At 40.1% G+C, this 22332-nt stretch overlaps 1 protein-coding gene across 1 annotated transcript in view; it reads left to right on the forward strand.

Annotated features, from left to right (window-relative positions):
- Oxct1 (3-oxoacid CoA-transferase 1) overlaps positions 1–22332 on the forward strand; it is a 127598-nt gene that overhangs the window by 55266 nt on the left and 50000 nt on the right. Inside the window, exons 8-13 of the mRNA XM_040757562.1 lie at positions 4814–4921; positions 6526–6640; positions 8634–8728; positions 11321–11369; positions 19222–19294; positions 19872–19947. Coding sequence (XP_040613496.1) covers positions 4814–4921; positions 6526–6640; positions 8634–8728; positions 11321–11369; positions 19222–19294; positions 19872–19947 — 516 coding nt within the window. The remainder of the gene's footprint in view (positions 1–4813; positions 4922–6525; positions 6641–8633; positions 8729–11320; positions 11370–19221; positions 19295–19871; positions 19948–22332) is intronic.

Below are 22332 nucleotides of genomic sequence, written 5' to 3' on the forward strand. Positions count from 1 at the left end.
ATGCGTTTGTGTTCTTGGTCTTTTAAACTCCATGTTGTTTTTCCCGATGTTTTAATTGGCCATGTTGTATCTTAGCACGAGGCTTAAGCAGGTAGCCATTGCCTGTTGAATTTCTTTTGCTCCTTTGTATTTTCTCAAATGATAAATATTTCTCCATACTTCCTCATCCTCCTGTCCTTCTCCGGGTGGAACTACCATCCAAAGCACCTTTCCTTCAGACTTGGACCATTTTCCTGGCAAAAGAATTGTTCTTGCTAACCTCTGTGGCAGCTGAAGTGTGGATGGAGCCTTTTCCTTGCTTCCCGTAGGACCCTCACTTTGCACCACTGCAGGACTGCAGCTCTGCAGCCATTCACTAACAACTGGGAGGACCAGGCCCATGTTTGTGGATGTAAGAAACTGAGGTTATCGCTTAAAACAAGTATTTCCTCACAGCTCTGCTGTTCTTCCTGCGATGTCATCCAAGTAGTTGCCACCAGGGGTGACTACTGTTTCAGGGCTTTAAAATAAAACTTCAGACTTATAAAGTAGGGAAGGCGCAAGGCAGAGAGAGTAAACCTTTAAAAGCAGAGTTCAAATCAATAATGACTAGCATTTTCTAGCCTTGATTTTCCTGCTAATGACTGGACGAAGACAGGTACTAATTAGAGAAAGTGTCTGGATTCTGAGCTGTACCAGATGGCACTGTGTGAGAACTATTCATAGAGCCAGGGAGAAGGGCGGGTTGTTCTTAGCTACCGTTTTTCAGTCTTGAGCTTGTCTGAGGATGTGTACATTTGCCCATCATCCTCCCCCTTTGCCCCCCACTCCCCATCCTTTGATTTTCCTCTGGTACTGTCAGAGGGTGCCTTCTGCCATCTCCACTGAGGGCTCTATGAGGAGCTCATTTCATTCATGTCAGATTTCCTTTCTTACCTGTATTGTAACTTGATCATATTGAACTTCTAAATCACCCTGTTGGGGCGTTGCAGATGTATCTCAAGATCACACAAAACTGGGGACCATCTTCAGCCTTGTGCACAGACACCATACAAATATTTCTGCCTCTGCTGTTTTGTTGTCATTGAACCCCTCATAGAATGTCTGAAAACATATTTTCCCCTTTTGGTTTGTACTTCAAACATTTGCTACCAACTCTGCTAGCCAACACCAGGAAAGCCTTGTTTGTTTGCACTCAAGTGTTCAGCACAGTGTGTCTTGGTATTGTTTGGACAAATGCTGCACATGCATTTTCTACAGTATGGAAATCAGCACTACAAAGCGTGGAACTGATTATGTTTAACTGAATTGCTGCTTTGTAAAATTGTAAACTAGGGCATGTTTATTGTGTTTGTTATGAAAGTCATAACTGTCCTTAGTCATGAAACTTTGCCTTGATTCCATAAGTTTTGAAGAAACTAATTGTTGGAACCAGAAAAATCAATAGGTACTGTTTACTCTTGAGAGTTCCAGTTTAAGTTAGAATCACTCCCCGCCCCCTTCATTATTTTCCTTGATATTGCTGAAATGTAAGTCCAGCAGACACATTAGGAAGCTGCTTTTAATTCCAGCAAGAGATCTGAAGGCCAGTGAGTAACGTTAGATATGGGAAAGAGTTCATATTATTGTCATCAAAATACTAGGAAAAAGGTTTCTGTATTTATTCCCTAGTGTTGTCATTGATGTTTATAGCTTTTCTATGTTCGTATTACCATGGCCTATTCTTTAGGTCTATCTCTGTAAACTCTCTCACATGTTTCGTTTCTTATACTTCTGGTTTGAGAAACCATCTATTTAGTGTCTCTTGTGCCTTTTGAGAACATTGCATCTATGCAGACCTGGTGGCAGAATTCGGTGGCAGAGTGTGTGCTTAGCATCTGTGAGGCCCTGGGCGCCCTACCCAAGTCCCCCAACCTTTTTAGGTTTCTCTTCTTAAAAGGGAAACAAAAATATCTTTCACAGAGCAACAGATATACATATGTGTGAGGGCCTGGTCTCAGTTCCCACAACCCAGAATTAAAACCCCTAGGGAAGATGGATGTTTGTAATTCCAAACCTGGGAGGCAAAGACAAGCAGATTCCTGGAGATGTTGGCCAGCTAGCCCAGCTACCGGGTCAGTTCTAGGTCAGTGAGAGACTGTTTCAAAAAACCAAGGTGGGAGATGCCTAAGGAATGGCACCCAAGGTTGTCCTGTGACCTCTGCAAGCAGCCCCCTCCCATAGAACTACCCAGAGAGAGGAATTATTAGCATGTCATTGTACTTCTGCTTTTCATAGGACTAAATATAGTTGTGCTGAAAGAAAAGGCTAATTACCCTGGATTGATTAGTACAATATGCAAGTGTCCAAATATCTACCATTTTTTTGCAATTAATATGTTTATCGAGAAAGGAAAAAGGAAAATGATACAGTTGTGTTGAAGTATATATAGTTGCTTGTAAACAAATCTTGTATTTTCATGAAACATTACATTGTGAGATGCTATCCAATGTTACAAAAGCATAATATTGTTTCATTGTGTTAGGATGCATGGCATTTGTTTTTATTAATTCCCTACTTTTGAGCATTGATGTTGTTTCTGACTTCATAATGAGTTCTGTGGTCAATATTTTTTGAATAATAAGCCTTCATATATATCCTCAGTATAATAGAACTTCATTGAAGGCTTAAATAGAAAACAATGTAAAGTTATGAATGAGCTGTAGAGGCTCATAGTTGCAACCTGGTTTGGACATAGCAACAATCCTTAGCCGCTCTGAACTACTTCCAGGTCTTTTTAGTCTGATTCCTGATTTGCAGAAAAAATGTCAGGAGAAGGACTGGGGAAATGGCTGTGACACTCAAGTGCTCAATGTATAACATGAGGTCCTGAGTTTGGATCCCTGGTAGCCACATAAAAGAGTCAAGTGTGGCAGCACACATCTGCACCCCTTCGGTCCCTGGAGATTGTGGGCCAGTTGGCCTAGCCAAAATGATGAGTTAATAAGTTATAGGTTCAGTCATTAATCTTGTCTAATAAAGGGGGGATTGAGAAAGACACCATTGTCAATTTCTGGCCTCCACATACACATGTACATATGTGTATGGACATCTGTACACATACATTCATATACCCTCACAAATGTACATATAATACATACACAGAGAGAAAGAGAGAAGGGAGGAGGAGAGAGGGAGGAGGAAAGGAGAGAGGGAGGGTAGAAGGCGAGAGAGATTATGAAGGATAACGAATATGAATATACAGAAAGGTTCAGCAGGGAAGACAAGAGTATAGGTCAAGAAATCCTCCTGTCATTCCGTGGAGAAGGACACAGGACCCCATAACCAATCCTCTATCCTTCTTGCTTGTTCCCAGGTCCGTCTCCACACACTAACTCAACTTGGATGCCACATGGGACTTCCCTGGCATTTTTGCCCAGATCTTTCTTATCAGAAAGATAGTTCTCATCTAGTATCCTGGTGTTCTTCAGCTGCCTCGGGGCATTGTGTAATCACTGAACATCTCCTGTAATCTGTGTTACTTCTCTGTGGCAGGAACCTGATGAGAGATGGGATAGCAGAATAGCATAGTGAGGAGTGAACTCCACAGACTTCTGGATGGTTTCTTTAATATTTTAGATGGCATGTTCAAAATAACTCTCCTTGTTTAAAAAAAGTCAGCTCATTTAAGGAAATAATGATTTATTTTAGGCATTGTATTAAATTTCTGTCACTATAATAAAAGATTTGGTAGTTACTGCATGAAGAAAAGGATCATTTTGGGCTTATGGCTTTACATTGCTCTTTCATGACCAGACAGGCTCACTGCCTTTTGGCCTCTGGTGGGTGCTAGATAGTAGTCATGGAGGATGTGTGATGGAGCAGCCTGCTTTCCTCACTGTGGTCAGAGAGCGTAATGCACAGATGATGGGACTATAGTTCCATAAAAGTTAGCCTTCCATAGTGACTTGAGAATGCTCCAGGTCTTTTCACATAGACCATGCGAAACATCCAAGGATCAAGCCACAGCAAGTATGACATCCATTAAGCTGATTATGCATTTGCCACGAGAAGGCTAATTCTCCAATCTGGTTAGCTTTAATCAGAATTTGATGTTTAGATTAGTTTTTCTGGACTCCTTATCATTCTTAGTTCATTTATGTCACAGTGGGAAAAAAAAAGGAATCCTAAAATAGCAGGTTAACTTGGGGACATTTTATGTTATTGCAAAATGCCTGTGAATGACTCTGATTTGAATCAATTTCACTATTTCTAGTTATTACTTAATAATTCCTTCTTGAAATTTCCATATTAAAATCAATTACCCATTTTTGAGTAAAATTATCTCCATGATTACAGTTCTGTCACGATTCTGAAGTGAACAACAGGAATAATTAAAAATGGCCATGAATGACATTTGCATCTATATTTAACAACCTCTTCAATTGACTGCACAGATGTTATTATTGATTTTTGTCTTTGATATGATAAATTTCTCAGTAATATTAAGGAGTGTGCTTTTGAGCTTTGCATTGCTGACCTGCAGTTAATGAAAGTCCAAGCAGCTGCCCTGACAAATTTGATGAATTTGTAACCAAAGTTCTTTAGGGATTGGCTGAGATCTGTTGCTTTAGGTCCTATATTTGGATTCAGACATACAGATTTTGGTTTCTTCTCAATTGTGGGTTTAAAAGGTTTGGTATATATTGCATACCCTTATATAGATACATATCCATATTATTTATACTGTATTCACAAGTGGGACATGAATTTGTATGTTTTACTTTTAAAAACATAAGCATTTTCATTTTAAGGTATGACTGTCTTACTTAACATTTTTTCCCTTTTTCTTTAGGTTGAAGAAATTGTAGACATTGGATCTTTTGCCCCAGAAGATATCCACATTCCGAAGATTTATGTACACCGCCTTATACAGGGAGAAAAATATGAGAAAAGAATTGAGGTAATTTACAGAACTTTTTTTTGCCAGTATATTTGGATCTGGTTACCAGAAACACATGTCTCTTAGGCTACTCCAGGTGATGGAAGGTTGGACCAAAGCACTTTTACTCTGGGTCTTAAGTAGGAGCTTCTGGTGTGTCCATTGGAAAGGAAGCAACTGGATTCTGCCCAGTGTGACGGTGTTTCCATGTCTTGTGATTTTGGTTGGCTGTTATATCTGCCAGGATTCTGCAATGGTTGCAATTTATGAACCCTGATTTTGGATAGCTATTTTAGAGGGTAGAGGTGAATATTCAGGTCTTGATGGCTTTACCCCTCTGAAGTCTTAATGTTTGCTTGTAGAGTGTAGCCTTCCCCGCCATCCACCTGGTCCGTGCCACAGTTGCAGTCCCCCAGATAACTCACAGGACACTGTATTAATTATGAAGCTGTTGGCTGTTTGCCTGGTTTCTTACTGGCTATCTCTGACTTAAGTTTTTACCTCATAATTGTTAATCTAAGTATTTCTCTTACTGGAGAAAGGGTCCGGACCTTTTACTCCTCTGGAGGCTATATTGTGACTCCCTGTGTTTCTCTTTCCCAGAATCTTCCTCGACTCCTAGTCCCACCTATTTTGCTTCCCTATTGGCCAACAGTGCTTTATTCAACAACCAGTAAGAGACAGATTTACAGAATGGCATCTCCCATCACCTGCTCAGAAGTATCTGTTTTGAAGAAGTTATGTACATTTATGGAATAAAGAAAGAATTAATTTTTAACTAACCTTGAGCTATGGGCAGATGATGGGTATGAAGGTGTTCAGGGGTTGGGGACCAGGAGTATTGGGGCCTTTCTACAATGACTGAAATACCAGGCCTCATTTGATGTTAAGATTAAAAAGTTTCTAGGAATAACACCACAATAGATATATAGCAGGGAGCATTGGGAGTCAATGAATATATAACAGGGGGTATTGGCTGTCAATGGATATGCAGCAGGGGGTATTGGGAGTCAGAACAAAAGGCGATATGCTGTACAAGACTGCTATCAGGTGCCTTGAGAGCTAGGAGAGGATATTTACAAACAAGCCAGTTTGTTTTAAGGAGACTTAGTAATGGGAACTGTTCTGGTTGTTTCCATGATTCCTGTGATCCACACATAGCAAAGCCCATCTAGACTCTGCAAGGTGAAAAGAGGCAGTTGGCCTCAGCACCACCTGGTAAACACATTCTGACAGCCCCAGGAAACAGATGTCCAGGGCCTATGTCTTCTCTTTTATTCAGGCTCAGTTTCTGAACACCTGAGGAGAATTCAGCTGTCAAGCCGTAGGTAGAACAGTGCAATAGTCAGAATGGCAATAACAAAGGGATTGTTTGCCTTGCAGTGAGAGCAGGTCTGTCTTTCCCTTCAAACAAATCTGATCCGCTTTATTTACTCGCCAAAGAATGATCTCTGTCATGAAATACCACTTGCTTTATCTTTTTTTTTAATGCTCCATTGTATTGTAGACTTGCCTCCTACTGGGAACAAGGGCTATTTTTTTTCCTACAAATTTTTATATCGAAGCAATGAGAAGTTTGAAAGCTGATCTTAAACGTGAATAATTTGTTTCTACTTACTTTGAAGCGTTTATCACTCCGAAAAGAAGGAGATGGAAAAGCCAAATCTGGTAAGCCTGGAGAAGATGTCAGGGAGCGGATCATCAAGAGGGCCGCTCTTGAGTTTGAGGATGGCATGTATGGTATCCTTTGTCAGTCTCAGCTCCAGCAAATATGCAGTCCTTGCTTTTCCATGATCAGCAGGCTATCAGGCCTATGCGTGATGATTCTCGTCTAATTCACGTTAGCTTTAAAGGTAGTCAGACTTTACAAAATGGGATATGTAATTCAGGGGTAGCAAGACAGAGGAAGTCGATGTTTGTGATCTCTTTGCCTTCTTGATGGTAACTAAAATACACTTAGTAATTGCTGAATGTTTATTTTCACCTCTACCCCTCTTTATTTCTTGTTTTTTTTTCAATTTGCACTTATGCTATGGTGGGAATTCACCCGGTGGAAGAGAGTATCGTGTGGTCATCATCTGTCTTCTGCATAGGAGAGGGAGGGAGTCAGCCCAGACTGAGTGGGTCTCAGCTACTGGGCTTTTCTCTGCTGACTCACCATTGATATTTATGCACACACCACAACACTCATTCCCTATGGTAATGGCTCCTAGGTGTTGTTCTTTATTCACTGTTGCTGCATTGCCAAGGACAAATGTCGGTAACTCATCTCTGGTCTTTCTCTGTTACCTACCTTAGTCAGCACTAAGTGTGCAAGGCTATTTGTTTCCTAGTATATATCCTCTTAAAATATTTTGTTTTTATTTATTTACTTTTTTTTTCGAGACAGGGTCTCTAAATAGCCTTGGCTGTACTGGAAGTCACTATGTAGGCCAGGTTAGCCTCAAACTCACAGAGATCCATCTGCCGTTGTCTCCTGAGTGCTGGGATTAAAAGAGTGCATCACCATGCCCTGCTTCTTACTAAAGTATTTGAAAAGTAATTCAAATAATCGAGCGCGTAGAAGAGCTTAGGTTCAGGGTTTGCAACTAGGGTTGCGGTTTCCTGAAAATAGTTGTCCGTAACAGAATTAGTATATATCATGTTCTGTCATGACTGAGAAATGGGATACAAATTACACTGTTATTTGACTGTGGTTGGTTAGATTGTGTGAACAAAGTAGCTGTCAGTGTAGTTTCACACACTTTCTGTATCCACAAGAAGTGACCTGTGACCTGGGCCTCTGTATTATACTTTTGGCCTTGTATTTAATGTTCTCTCTCTCTCTCTCTCTCTCTCTCTCTCTCTCTCTCTCTCTCTCTCTCTCTCTCTCTCTCTCTCTCTCTCTCTCTCTCTCTCTCTCTCTCTCTCTCCCTTCTTCCCTCCCTCCCTCCCTCTCTTTCTGTCTATGGCTATGATTCAGAATACTATTTTTCTTTTAAGTTAGTTCTGGTAAGGTCTTCTCTGAGAAGTGATTGTATAGCTCAATGGAGAAAAGATCTTCTGTCCTGTTGAGAGCAGTATTAGTCTCACACCATGAAGGAAAAAATCAGCATTGACTTGCTGAGATTGTGTAAGGGACAAGGTCCTTTGGAATGTCATGGTACATGACCACTTTTCCTATGCCCTCAGAGTGTTTGCTGAGATGCTTCCTCCCATCTTTCCTGATTATGCCTCAAATACACTTAACAATGATGAGCCATCAGAACCATTGATATACTTGAAATGACAGTAGTTTGGTCCAATAAGAACCCTTTTCTTTAAATTCAGAAATGATACTGTCTTTTTGGAATTTTAAATCATCTTTCTTCTTAGTGGGGGTTTTGTATGGTGAAAATAGTTTTTAAACAAAGGCCAATCCATGCTCAATAATGTCAGTCATAAATGTATTAACCCAAGCTTGCTGAACAAATTAGTAAAAGTAAAGTATGACTTACACTATTGTTAAAATGATCTTGGTTATTTCCTGAAGCCACTCCTTTGATCTTTTGATAAAGCATATTAATGGTATTAAGACAGGGGCCAATCGGAGATTTTCTTTTAGGAAGATTATCAATGAATGCACAGAGAATATTAAGTTATTACATTCATATCCATTTCACTCTAAAGAAGACTCTCATTCTGACTTATATGTGCAAAGACTTATAGCTCCATCTCTGCTTTTGCTGTGTTGTGCCTTAACTTCTTCCTCCAGCTAATTTGGGTATAGGGATACCTCTTCTGGCCAGCAACTTCATCAGTCCAAATATGACTGTTCATCTTCAAAGTGAAAATGGAGTCTTGGGTTTGGTAAGGTGACAATAACTTCTCTTTAACTATGAACTACAGCAAATGATATTTGTTGCTTTCTCAATGTAATTTTCCAGTGTTTTATCACTTTTCAGTAGACTTCTACTGTTACTGTGATAAAATTATTATATACCTCCTCTATGGATGATGGCCACAGATATGACCACTGATTGGCTGAGCCATCTCCTGGCTATTTTTCAGAGACACAAAAATGCTGTGTGTCTGAATAGAAGCAGATTCCTATTGAAGTCAAAGACTTACTTGCACTTTAGAGGACTCTTTGAGGTTGTCTATAGTAGTCAGCCTTTTCATTTTGATGACAGTAAGTTTATGTGAATTATCCATGTGGGACATTGAAAGGGAAATGGACAGAATATTAAAACATTAGGTGCTAATTCAGTTTATTTATATGATAGTTTCCAGTCCTTCTTTTGGAGTGTATTAAAAATTCATAGCCAGTATTCACTTATTCTTAACTATTACATCTTTTCTTTTCCCCCTTTCTCCCTTCCTTATATGTCATTATATAAAAGTGCTTGGCTCCATTCATTTCACTAGAGTTACCTTATAAAAAGGAATACAAAATTAGCTCAAGGTTGTACCTCAAATGCAGTAGAAAACATGTACATAGCATGTGAAGTCCTTCTTTTGATTTCTATCAAAACATGCACATATATACAAATGTTTCTATGTGCATTCACTCATACATACACATATACAAACAAGTGCAATTACATTTTAAAAATATTTTACTGAGAAGAACTCAGCAAAGGGAACATAAGGGTGTCTATGTATAGATACAGGGAAAGGTAAAATTAGAATTCCAAATTCAGACCTCCAAAGTGTAGTATACCAAAACAAATGAACTGATGTTCCAAGTCTTTGTAGCCAAATAACGTAAGTGTAGGTGGCATTCACTGTCCTACCAGAGGGGTTGCAAGTAGATTTAACTGGGGCTGACAGGCTCTGTATGGACCAAAATGTGTGTTAATAAGACCCAACTTGAAACAGGAGATTATTTTGTTATTGTTTTTCTTTTTTATTATTGAAAATACAATTTTCATACAACACATACTTTTAAAAATAATTTTAATTTTTATTGAAAATTGATTTTTACACAATATATCCAGATCATGATTTCCTTTCCCCCTGTCATCCTAGATCCTCCCTACCTCCCCACCCACACAAATCCACCCCCTCTCTTTTTCTCATTAGAAAACAAACAGACAACTAAAATAAAAAAGAAAACAAGCAAACAAACAAAAAACCCCATATCAGAATAGGACCAAACAAACAGAAAAAAAAAAGAGTCAAAGAAAAAGCACAAGAAACACATACAGATGTAAATATATACATACTCTCTCACACACAGTGATCCCATGAAAACACACAATCAGAAACCGTAACATATAAACAAAAGGCCTGTAAGGTTAAAACAAAACGAAACAGACAAAGCATTCTGAGATGAAAACTCTCCAAAAATACCACTGGGTTTATTGTCTTTTGGCCATCTATGGCTGGGCATGGGGTTTTTGCTTAAGTGTTGTTTGTATACCAGGTTAGACTCAGTTGGAGAAAAACTAATTTTTCCTTTGTGAGAAGTTGTCAACTGGAGATAGCTTCTGAGTTAGGGATGGGGGCTTTCATGCAATATATTCTGATCTCTGTCCACCAACCTTCCAGATGCTTCCTACCTTTATATCACCTTTCTCCCTCTAGAAAACACCAGACAAAACTAAAACAAAGACAAATAATAATAGTAAAATGAAATGAACACAAAGAAAAAGTGCTAGAAAATTTCACACACAGACACACACACACAGACACACACAGACACACACACACAGACACACACACAGACACACACAGACACACACAGACACACACACAGACACACACAGACACACACACAGACACACACACAGACACACACAGACACACACAGACACACACGCACACACAGACACACACAGACACACACACACAGACACACACAGACACACACACAGACACACACACAGACACACACAGACACACACACACAGACACACACAGACACACACACAGACACACAGACACACACACAGACACACACAGACACATAGACACACACACACAGACACACACACACAGACACACACACAGACACACACAGACACACACAGACACACACACAGACACACACACAGACACACACACACACAGACACACACAGACACACAGACACACACACACACACAGACACACACACACACACACACACACACACACACACCCTCCTTTTTTGTGTGTGTGGTTCTTGCATGAAGTTTATAGACCACATTGTTATGGTACCTACATATCAGGCACTGAAGAATTACTTCTCTTAAAGCAGACTGGTTATTTCAGGAACTATTTCTTACTTGCCCAGTCATAATCAATATGAGAAAAAAAAAGAGTAGTGAAAACCCAGAAATTATTTTTGAAATGTTTACCTCAGTCTTTGAATGTTAACTTTCTAGATCTTCAGGGAAGGTATTTAAATGGTTACAGCATGTGACTAAGGGGGAAATGTGATTCTGTTACTCTCTGAATGTGTGCTGTATTTGACAGGGTCCATACCCACTGCAACACGAAGCTGATGCTGATCTTATCAACGCAGGTAAATTCACTTCATTCTTTTTCAACACTTTCCCATGCTACTAGTTTAGTACTGTGTAAACTATCAGCAACCCGTTTGAACCTATTGCTTTGTCTTCTCCTGGAGGGAATTCACTGTATTTATGACAGAGGAGGGAAATGGCCCTTCTGGTCTTTGAGATCTCAGTCTCAGCTGAGATAACAGAAGAAATGCAGGTGGAGGCATATTTTATTTTTATTATTTTTTTAGTGTTTTTTTTTCTTATTTATTTTTAAGTTTAAATTTAGATTAGACGTTGCTTCACAAGTCAGTTCCAGGTCCCTCTCCCTTTCCCTCCCCTCCTCCCATGCCCCCCCCCCCATTATCCCCTCATTTCCCCAGGCAGGGTGAGGCCCTCCATGGGGGTGTCCATAGTCTGTCATTTCATATAGGGCAGGGCCTAGACCCTCCCCCAAGAGTTCAGGGTGAGAGTGCACCTCACATTGTTGGATGGGAGTCCAAAGTCTGTGTGTATATTCGGGATGAGTACTGATCTACTGCCCAAGGCTCAATACATTACCTAGGCCTCCTCACTGACACCCACATTCAGGGGGTCTTGATCAGTCCCATGCTGGATTCCCAGGCCTGGGATTCAAGAGTTAACCATTGTCAGGTCAGCTGTTTCTGGGGGTTAAACCAACCCAGTCTTAATCCCTTTGGTCATCAGTCCTCCCTCTCTGTCACTAGATTTCTTGAGGGTCCTGTCTGCAAATAGAGAACACACCCTTGCATGGTGTTATTGAGAAGAGTACAGAGACAGAGCAACTTACAAGGGTTTGGACAGTATTCTATTTATCCTTAAAGGGTGGTAGCAGGAGAAAGTCACTCAATAGAAACTGTGGCATTTAGGTAAAAGATCATCACCAAATTACAGTGACCTTGGTGGACTAAGGTATCTGCTGGGGTCTCCTGCCTGGGCTTTCTGCTGGCCAATCCCAGGTGGAAATATGCCAGGTTATATAGAAATCTGGAAACATGCCAACCCCAACTTGAAATAGTCTGCGGATAGAGAAAGTGGGAATGGATGCACAGTACCAGGCTGCTGCACTAGGGTTTTGACTGTAGGTAATGTTACCGTTCTGCAATGTACATCGTATTAGCATGAGAAGGCAGCCTCTAAAAGTGGGGTTGCTTAAGTCTGCACCAGGCCACTGACTTCATGCCAAAGATGTGAGCTGAACACACAGAGAATTTCTTTGAGTTGGGGACTCACATTGTTTTCTCCTCTGCTCCTGTAGTCACATGCTTTGCCTTTTATTATCAGCTTGCTAATTGCCAGGGACCTGTAATATATTAGCAACGTAGAGAATGAACAGGCCAGGTCTTTTGGTGACTGTCACAATGCTTGAGGTAGCATTGCTCTTCTGTTGGCTTTTGACTCATCCTTGGGGGTAGAGCTGTTCTTAAGTTATGTCCTAGTAGGATTTTTCAGTGCCTTTCTTTATCCATTCTGCCGCCACAGAAGTATTGTTCTTACTTTGTATTCAAAAACAGTATGTGTAACTCTCAGATGTCATACGAGCTGAACATAAAGTCCAGCTATCAAGCAGAATGATGTCTGATACTTGGGATTTTTGGAAGTTACACACATTCAGGTTGGATATTTAAAGTAGCTAACACAACTCAGCTCTGAAAGTCACAGTGTAGCCACGCAGTGACATTTAACTAACGCTGTACTTGAATTGTACTGTATCCTTTAGCAATTAGCTCACTGGTCTGTGAAAATATTTGCTGCTTGCTTTAATTAATTTATTATATTGGTTGGTTATTTGCAAAATGAGTAATTCCATTTCCCAAGTCTCGGGCTTTGAGTTTATAAAACCCACTTTCCTCGGAAGAACAGCTAACCTTTTCAGTCACATTGTTGGATGGGAGGGGTTTCCTGCTCATGAAGCTTCAAAGAAGCTCACTCCCAATGGAGCTACCAATTTTCAAGTTTTGAAACCCCACTGTAATCTTAAAGCACCCAACATAAACTCATTTGAGTCTGAGCTCGCACCGTCTCTTGTTACTGCTGCATGATTTTCTGTCCACACACTGAATTATACCTGCCAAAAAGCCAGCTTTAGGAAGGTGCAGATGGCAGCAAATAGGTGTGATGAAAATCTGGTGCAAACCTAGTATAGCTGAGAAATTTCGAATAATTCCCATGCTTTTGCTTTTTCATTAAATGCGACCTATGCATGCTTCCCTATCAGTGCTGTTTTCTTATTTTAATGTAAAAAGTAATGCTGTGAAATTGCTTTAGGAAGAGTCATCTTGTGGCCTGTGACAAACCCCTCCTAACTTTGACACTGGCTGTTTTCAACACTATTGGGGATGGCTGGCAGTGTCTGAAGACATTTTTGACTGTTACTCCTGGGAGCGAGTATTAGTAGGTAGAGGCCAGAGACACTGCCAAATACCCTCTGACTACAACAGCCTCCCTGCATTTGAGGTCCCTCCCACTTCTGGAGACAGGAAAATACAGGCGGCTCCACACTGAATGCCTGCGGGGTTCTCTCTGCTTAGGACCATCCCTCCATCCTGGTAGCCTTTGCACTCACTCTGTGCTCACCAGATTCTCTCCTTCATTTTTATCCACATCTCTAAGCTCATGATTATCATCAGATTGCATTGTAACCGTCCTTCACTTTTGGTCCATTTGGTCATTGTTTAGTCCTTTCACAGACAAGAATGTGCCCTCCCCAGAACCTACAGCACATTGAGTGTCTCTCTCCAAAGCACCCATCATTTTGTCTTGTAACTATTTCTGTCTTTTGCTGAAATATTAACTGTTGTTTTCCCCTTAGGGTATTGGCTCTTTAAGTCTCAGTATCCATAGTGTCAACATGACCAGTGCCTCTTAGATCTCAGCCACTACTACCCATGTGCTGAATTAGAAACTGGGAGAGTTGGAGGCAGTAGCAATCACATATGCCTAAGCCATCCATGTGAGTCTGTTGGGAATTCATGTTTGAGAACCAATAGTATAGGGTAGTTGAATTTTGTTTGTAGCTTTGTTCAGTGCTCATAATAGTTACTTACCTACTATTGAATTATGAACCAACAAACTAGGTAAGGATAAAATTAATGCACTTTCTTGACAAAGCAGTATGAAAACATTTAGACGTACAGAGAAGAGTTATTTGATATTGCCATATATGTCTTAATGCATTCTGATTACTTTATTCTCACACCCCTTTTGTCTCTATGCCTGCTCCCCTCATTGCCTGCTCCCCCAACCCCAGATTCCTGACTTTTGTTTCAGGATCCATTTAATTTAACCATGGCCATCTGTTGGGTTGGGACAACCCATTGGAGCCTGTTGGGGTCAGCAGTAGGCACACAACTGAAGGCAGGGTCTTGCTTTCTCCCTGAATCTATTAGTAGCAAATAGTTCACTAATGAGGGTTGGCCTTGGGGTGTCCATCCTCCATCCATACCTGACTGTTGGCAGGGCCATTCTTTTTCAGACTTAGTATAGGAACCTGTAGTTACTGTGAGTTTGTGATAACAATGGCAGTGTCTTATCTATAGGATATTTTATCACAGCCCTTCCTATCTTCCAGCTTTTACATTCTATCTGCTCCCTCTCCTGCAGCATCCCACAGCCTTAGAAGGGATGCTGTAAATGGCTTGTTCTCAGCATTGTATGAAGCTAGGAGTCTCGTATTTATTGCCATTCACTAGAGAGAGGCTTAGAGGGGCATTTGTTGGCTTCTGTCTGTTATGTGGGATGAGTGCTTAGAGAGGGTCTCAGAATGCAGCAGAACAGAACTGAAGCAGGGAGCATCTTCCCTGATGCTGGCTGTCATGTGGACTGTATGCCTGGGTGGGGTTTTGGATTGGTGGCAAGGCTTTTAATCTTTATATTGACTTATTGTTATAGTTACTGACCAAATCCTGGGTGCTGCATTAGAAAATTGTGGATTCACCATAGTATATTTAGGTATTGGATTCATTTAGATATTGAATACTTAAAAATAATGGCGCCCAAAAAAATAGAACTACCATATAATCCAGTAATTCTATTTTTGGATATATTCCCAAATGAAATAAAATCAGCAAATCACAGAGACATCTGTCTTACTGTGTTTATAATGTGTAAAATACTGTTTGTCATAGACAATAAAATGGAAACAGGCTGAGTTTTTAATCAACTAATCAGTGAGTAAATAAAGCACATAAAAGAATACTAATAAAGGATTTAAAAGATGATATTTGTCATTTGAGACAGTGTGGACTATACTAAGCAAAATGGGTCAGGCACAGACAGGCAAGTCATGCATATTGTTAGTCATATGTGGAACCAAAAAAACCAAAACAAACAAACAACAAAACCAAAACCAAAAAAAAAAAAAAAAACAACCAAACCAGTCTCATGGAAGTTGAGAAGAGAATGGTGGTTCTCAGAACAGGCAGAAGGCAAAATTGAGGAAGGCTAACTAGTGGGTACTAAGTTATGATTAGGAGTTCTGATATGATATGGCACAATAGGGTAATCATAGTTATCAATGATCTTCTCTGTGTCTCAAAAAAACTAAAAGGGGGTTCATGTTTTCATAATTGGGAAAGGGTCAGCTTTAGAGGAGAGGCAGAAGTGTTTCTTCTGATTTGAAAATTTACAGTATGTATAAACCCACAAACATATATGATACTATAATATAATTGTATCACTTACCCCTTCTCTTTCCTCCCTTCTCCTAAGCATATAAATACAGAATCTGAATAATGCTACTCATGTGTATGTTTTTAGGGTTGACCTCTGGTTTGGATAGCCAATTGGAGTGCCTAAAGTAATTGCGAATGAGTAAAAGTCTGTCTAGGCTAGATATGACAGACTTTGATGATCCCCCATGAAAGGCCTCACCCTCCCTGGGGAGTGGATGGGGGTGTGTGTGATGGGGGCCCAGTGGCGGGCATGGGGTAATGGAAGGGAGAGAGAACTGGGATTGATATGTAAAATAAGATTGTTTCTAAAAAAAAAAAGTCAGGCTAGGAAGTGGTTGATGGGTAGAGAGGAGCTTAGGTACAGGCCTGACCTAAGTTCAATCCCTGAATCCCACAGGGTGGCAGGAGAGAAATGAGTACTGAGAATTATTCTCTGACCTCACATACATACCCATATATATACTCAAAAGAAATAACAAATAATAAAAATGTCGGCAGGTGACTGCTTCAAAAGAATATAATGCTGCCTTAAAAGACACATACATACACTTGAAATAAATAGTACAAATAAATAAAAATGTGGGCAGTTGACTCTGCTTGAGAAGAATGTAGTTTATAGATTGCCCCGGCAAAAGCCTGGATACTTTTCCATGAGGTTGTTCTTGGGGCTTTAAATATAGTTATGCTTTGTGCAGCAGAATGCACCCCATTGATCTTGGGATTGCCTACAAAATGCTACTACTAATAAATAATTACTATATTTTATCATTATCATCATTTTATTATTGTTAATTTTAAAAACTACTCACATATATTGCCAGTGGAGAATATCTTTTGTGATTTAACACTCAGGAAATGAAAGACTTGGTATGTTTATGTTGCTTTCATGCCCTCTCCCGTTTTCCTCCATGCCTGTCCACCACACAGAAGTGGCTAGGCTCTGATTGTGCCAGACGGAGATGTGTGTGGATGAGGTCCAGCTGCAATGTGCATGTCCTAAAGCTTAGGGCTCATGAAGACTGGCTGGGAACCCTACTGTATGAGCCAGTTTGTGGTCCCATGCGGCTATGCAGCTATACAGCTATGCAGCTATGCAGTTATGCAGCTATTGGGGGGGGGGCAATGATCATAATGACAGCTGCCTTTGTGGAGTTGTGCTCTGTGCCCGGCTCTGACTGGGGACTTCACATGCATTATCTTACTTAACCCTCTGTCTTTTGTGCTGTCTAAAAGCTACTTCCAACCACACCAGAAAGTATTTCCCAAAGCGTTTCAGGTTTGTGGTACTTTGGAAGATGAGAAGATGTTTCCATTATTTAGAATTGAATTCCCTCGGGCAATAAATATTTCAGTATGATATAAATAGGTTTGCTCCCCCCCCATACTTGAGCTGAAGTGGGGGATATTGATGAACGCCTTAGCTTTCTGCAGTCCTTGAGAAGCTGGCTGGTGTGGCTGAGGTGCATGAGCAACTGGGCATGGCCCGACCTCTTCCAGTGCTGAGACTTCTGAGAGCTTTTCCTGCATTCTGACCTCTGGACCAAAGCTTTGCTTCCTCTTCATAGCTACCTCACTGTGTCCCACCAGAGAAGGGAGTGCTCGGAAGTGCTTCAGTCAGGTAGCCTTTAAGCACTTTTCCTGAGGAGACCATGGGATGGTCTGAAACTCTGCCACAAACAGGAAGTAGATCCCACAAGATGGATAACTTGGGTCTGACCAAGGAATTGGTAGTTATCTAGTGTGTTAACTGGATAAACGTGGAGGTTTTTATTTATATAGCTATCTTTAATTTTCTAAACGGTATCCCTCAGTCTGTAATCCTGGCTGGGTGGAATTTCCTATGTAGATTCTGGAAATCTATATCTGCCTCAGGTTCCCAAGTACTGGGATTACAGGTCTGTGCTGCTACACCCAGCTAAGTGTGAAATTGTTTTTTGTTGTTGTTGTTTTGTTTTGTTTTGAGCTCTGAACTTTTATAACAATGTGCCATTTTTAGAAGCCTTAACAAGAGCATCTCTTATAAATTAGTATTAAATGTGTTCAGAAGCATTCTCTGATATCATGAAAGTATGTGATCTGACGGAAGCTCACACCTTATCCGGGTTAAGAATAAAGATGGATGTGTGTATGTACTTGCATGTGTTGGGGGTTCAGGCTTAATGATAATAAGGAATTACATATGTGCTTTTTATATTGTTCATTTATTTTTATAGATTTTCTCCCCACAATCATTAAGGTATAGTTGGTGTCTTAGGGTTACTATTGCTGTGATTAAACACCATGACCAAAGCAGCTTGGGGAGGGAACAGTTTATTTGGCTTATGCTTCTTCGTCACTGTTTATTATCAAAGGAAGTTGGGACAGGAACTCAAGTGGGGTAGGAGCCGGGAGTCAGGAGCTGATGCAGACATGGAGGACTGCTGTTCACTGGCTTGCTCCCCTTGTGTTGCCTGTTATAATACCCAGAACCACTAACCCAGGGACAGCACCACCCACTATGGGCCTGACCCTCCCACATCAATCAGTAATTAAGAAAATGCCCCACAGGCTTGCCTACAGTCAGATCTTATGGAGGCATTTTCTCAATTGAGACTTCTTTCTTTCAGGTGATTCTAGCAAGTTGACTAATTAGCCAATATAGTTAGCAAAAGAAAGTAGTGTGTATTCAATGTTTAACATTTGGTATGTTGACTTGATATGTGTGCTCATAGTGAAATGACTGACATAATCAAGTTAACGACCATTCGTCACCTCACAGCTGCCATCTGAGGTTTCCTTTCAAAACCTATTTCAAATGTGCAGTGTGGTGGTGTTGCCTGTAGCCACTGTTTCGTGTTAGATCCTTGGCAAGCTTTAGTCTTTAGCTGCAGATTGTCAGTGTCTAAAGCTGCAAAGTTGAAGGACATTGTATAGACAGTAGAGGATGTTTTGCTTGTAGAGAATTTCCAAGCAGTAATACCATAAACACTGGTTATCTCTTTGCAGGGACAAAACTAAGCAATGTCACTGACAAAATACACCTCTTCTCCGGGTGGACAGTTGCTATCCCGTGTGCAATTGCATTTTGGTTGGACTGTAGAGTCTTCCAGAAGGAGAGATGGTGCAGCCCTCTCTGTTCATCATGATGATCTCAGAGATCTAATAGCTCCCCCCTCCTTCTTTCTTTTGTGTGTGCCTTTAGGAAAGGAAACAGTTACTGTTCTTCCAGGAGCCTCTTTCTTCTCCAGTGATGAATCATTCGCAATGATTAGAGGGTATGTAATAACGCAGCCCCTCATATTCACGCGGTGTGGAGTGGGCTGAGTCATCTCTGGGCCTATGAGCAAGACTCCCAGGCACAGTCCCATTTCCCACAGTCCCATTAAATGATCATGGTTTGTTCAGCTGCAGAAAGCTGTGAAATTATTCCCACTGAGGGTTGGGCATGGAAATATCCACCCTGCTACTTTGAAAAGACCCCCTACATGGAGTTTGCATCTCTGTGCCAGCTTGATTGAAATAACATTATAAAGTAATCCTAATGTTTTCTTCAAACTGTTTGTCTTCAAAACAAGTCACATTCTCCCCCACTGAAGGAAACAAACTTCACTGTGCACACCTGTGTTTAGTTTGTTTTCGGAGACAATATAAGCTATAATTTTTTTTAAAAAGAACTCTTAATGGTTACTTCTTTGCAACAGCTTGGAGCTGATCTATTTAGAAATCAATTGCAGGGAATGGGAAAATAGATGCATTTTGGGGCCATAAGATTTTTTTAATTGCTGATTCTTTCAAGCATGGGGGATATAAAGCTTGTGAAGTTCACTTTATACTTCTTTTTTTATTTCCCAGAGGACATGTCAATCTAACAATGTTAGGAGCAATGCAGGTTTCTAAATACGGTGACCTGGCCAACTGGATGATACCTGTAAGTAGAGCTTTTTTCCTTCTTCTGAATTATGTTGGATTAGAATGCTTTTGAAATGTTAAGATAAACCCTTGCTATGAAAGTATAATTATCAGAATTGAATAAATATGTTTTCTTCTTGGTAGAATTGATTTTTTTTTTAGACAAGATCTTACTCTTAGACCAGACTGATCCTGAATCCATACCATGGCTCTAGCCTCCTAAGTGCTTGGACTATGGATATGAGCCACCATACTTAGCCTAAATCACTCAGTTTTTACTATGTCTTTGGGACTAGTGACCAGAAATGTCACAGAAAGCTGTTCCTTGGAGAAACTGAGTTAGAAGATTGAGGAACTGTGTCAGTTATAATCTCCTGAATATAAAAACTGACAAACATTTATTACAAGCAAGATTTATTACTAGAAAGAACAAGGAACAATTTCATTGATTGTATGTTAATTCTATTTTTCTTATGTACAGTGATTAAAAAATCCTTTCTTGATTGTTTGTATGACTCCTTAATCACAGTGTCTTCTGTTACGGAATTCAAAACCTGTGGTAGTTAAATGTGCTTGTGAAAGGCAGCTGGTTGGTTTTCATTTAATCATGCAAATCAAAGAGGAAGTCTCAGTATTAGCTTTGGAAAAAGGCTTACGGGATTTCTTTCTTTTGGTTTTGGCCATGATAAGGCTTTTACTGTGAGATTATGTTAAGGGGAACAACAGTGGACATGTGTCCCAGAGTGTGAGTGCACTGTGGCTGCTGGCTTGGGTGTGTGTATAAGGATTCCTGTGTGTTTCTCTGTAGCACCAGCTAAAAGGAGTTAAGTAACTAATTAAGTAATTATTTAACTAACTGTTTAGTAACTAATATTGGTGTTCTATGATAGTTTATTTTGATCTTAGTTTTATTTCAAAGACAAATTTGAACATGCTGGCTATGTTACATCTTGCTAATTTGCTACTACCTGCAACATTAAAGTGTAATAACAATTATAGCTCTGGTTCTCAAATTTGATGCATATTGGAATCATCTCAAAGGTTAAAAAATATTGAGGCTTGGGCTGGAGAGATGGCTCTATGGTTAAGAGCACTTACTGCTCTTCCCGAGGACCTAAGTTTGGTTTCTAGTACCTTGATCAGGTTCTTAACACCTGTAATTCCTGCTTCTGTGGATCCAACATCCTCTTCTGGCCTCCACAAGTACATTTACACATGTGGTCATACATGCACATAAATAAAAATAATCTTAAAAAATTGAGGTCAATTTTGCCTCCATTCAATCTTTTTTCTCAATATATGTTTTATTTTAATTAAAAACATGCATGCTTCACATGTCAATCCCAGCTCCCTCTCCCACCCCTCCTCCCTTGTCCCTCCACCAGCTCCCCTAGTCCCCCACCCAATCCCCACACCATTCTCCATGGAGGGTGTGGCCCTCCATGGGGGGGGGATCATGAAGGGATGCTCTCTCAGCCAAAATTAAATTTAATTAATCTTGACATAGCCTGGGAATGGGGTAGTTCAAAGCAACCTGAGTGGTTTTAGTTTGTAACTAAGTTAGGAAATAAGCTCATTAAATAATCATCACCATTCCATCATTAAAATGTATGGGAAATGCTGTGGGACCATCTATCTATAGGAAGAATTCTTAGCAGAATTATATTGGGTTATATTGTTCCTGGAGTTGTGAAAAGGTCAGTTATTCTAAGTTAGGTGTAGGAATGGTGATGGCAACTTTTGGAGGCTCTGAAGTAATCATGAAAGGGGGTGTCCCAATCATCATTCAGTGAGGTACATTGACAAGTAATAGGGTGAGTATTGGTGTAGGAAATCAGAATATATATCCACCTTCAATTTTTATAAAAAGACAGTGTGGTGCAGGAGAAAGCACTTAGAAAAGCAAGCCTTGGATTTTGTACTGTCAATATCAATAGTCAAGGTGTGACCCTGAGCCTACCACTTAATTATTTTTTCATCAAAACATTTTCATTTTGATCCAAAAATGGGAATTTGACACTAGAGTATGGTTCTCCTAATTTAGTAGTCAAGGAAAAAAAAACACATGTTCAGATAAATCCTAGTTGAAATTTATTGTTACATTGGAGCAGTTTATCTTGATCTATTTTGTTTTTTGTAATGAGATTCTTTCAGCCAGCTACCTGGGTCCCGCCACTGTCTCAGCCCTCTCAGCCCTCAAATAACACATGAGACACTATATGAAGCTGTTGACCATTTGCTATGGCTTCTTGATGGCTAGCTCTGACTTAATTATTAACCCATAATTACTAATATGTATTTTTATAAGGTCTTATCTTACTGAGAATTCCAACCTTGAGCCCTCTCCTCCAGGGAGCACATGGAAACTCTTGACTACATTTCCCAGAATTCTTGTCGACTCCTA

This window comes from Mesocricetus auratus, unplaced genomic scaffold (assembly GCF_017639785.1).
Source record: "Mesocricetus auratus isolate SY011 unplaced genomic scaffold, BCM_Maur_2.0 Super-Scaffold_100015, whole genome shotgun sequence".
In the NCBI taxonomy this organism is placed as follows: domain Eukaryota; kingdom Metazoa; phylum Chordata; class Mammalia; order Rodentia; family Cricetidae; genus Mesocricetus; species Mesocricetus auratus.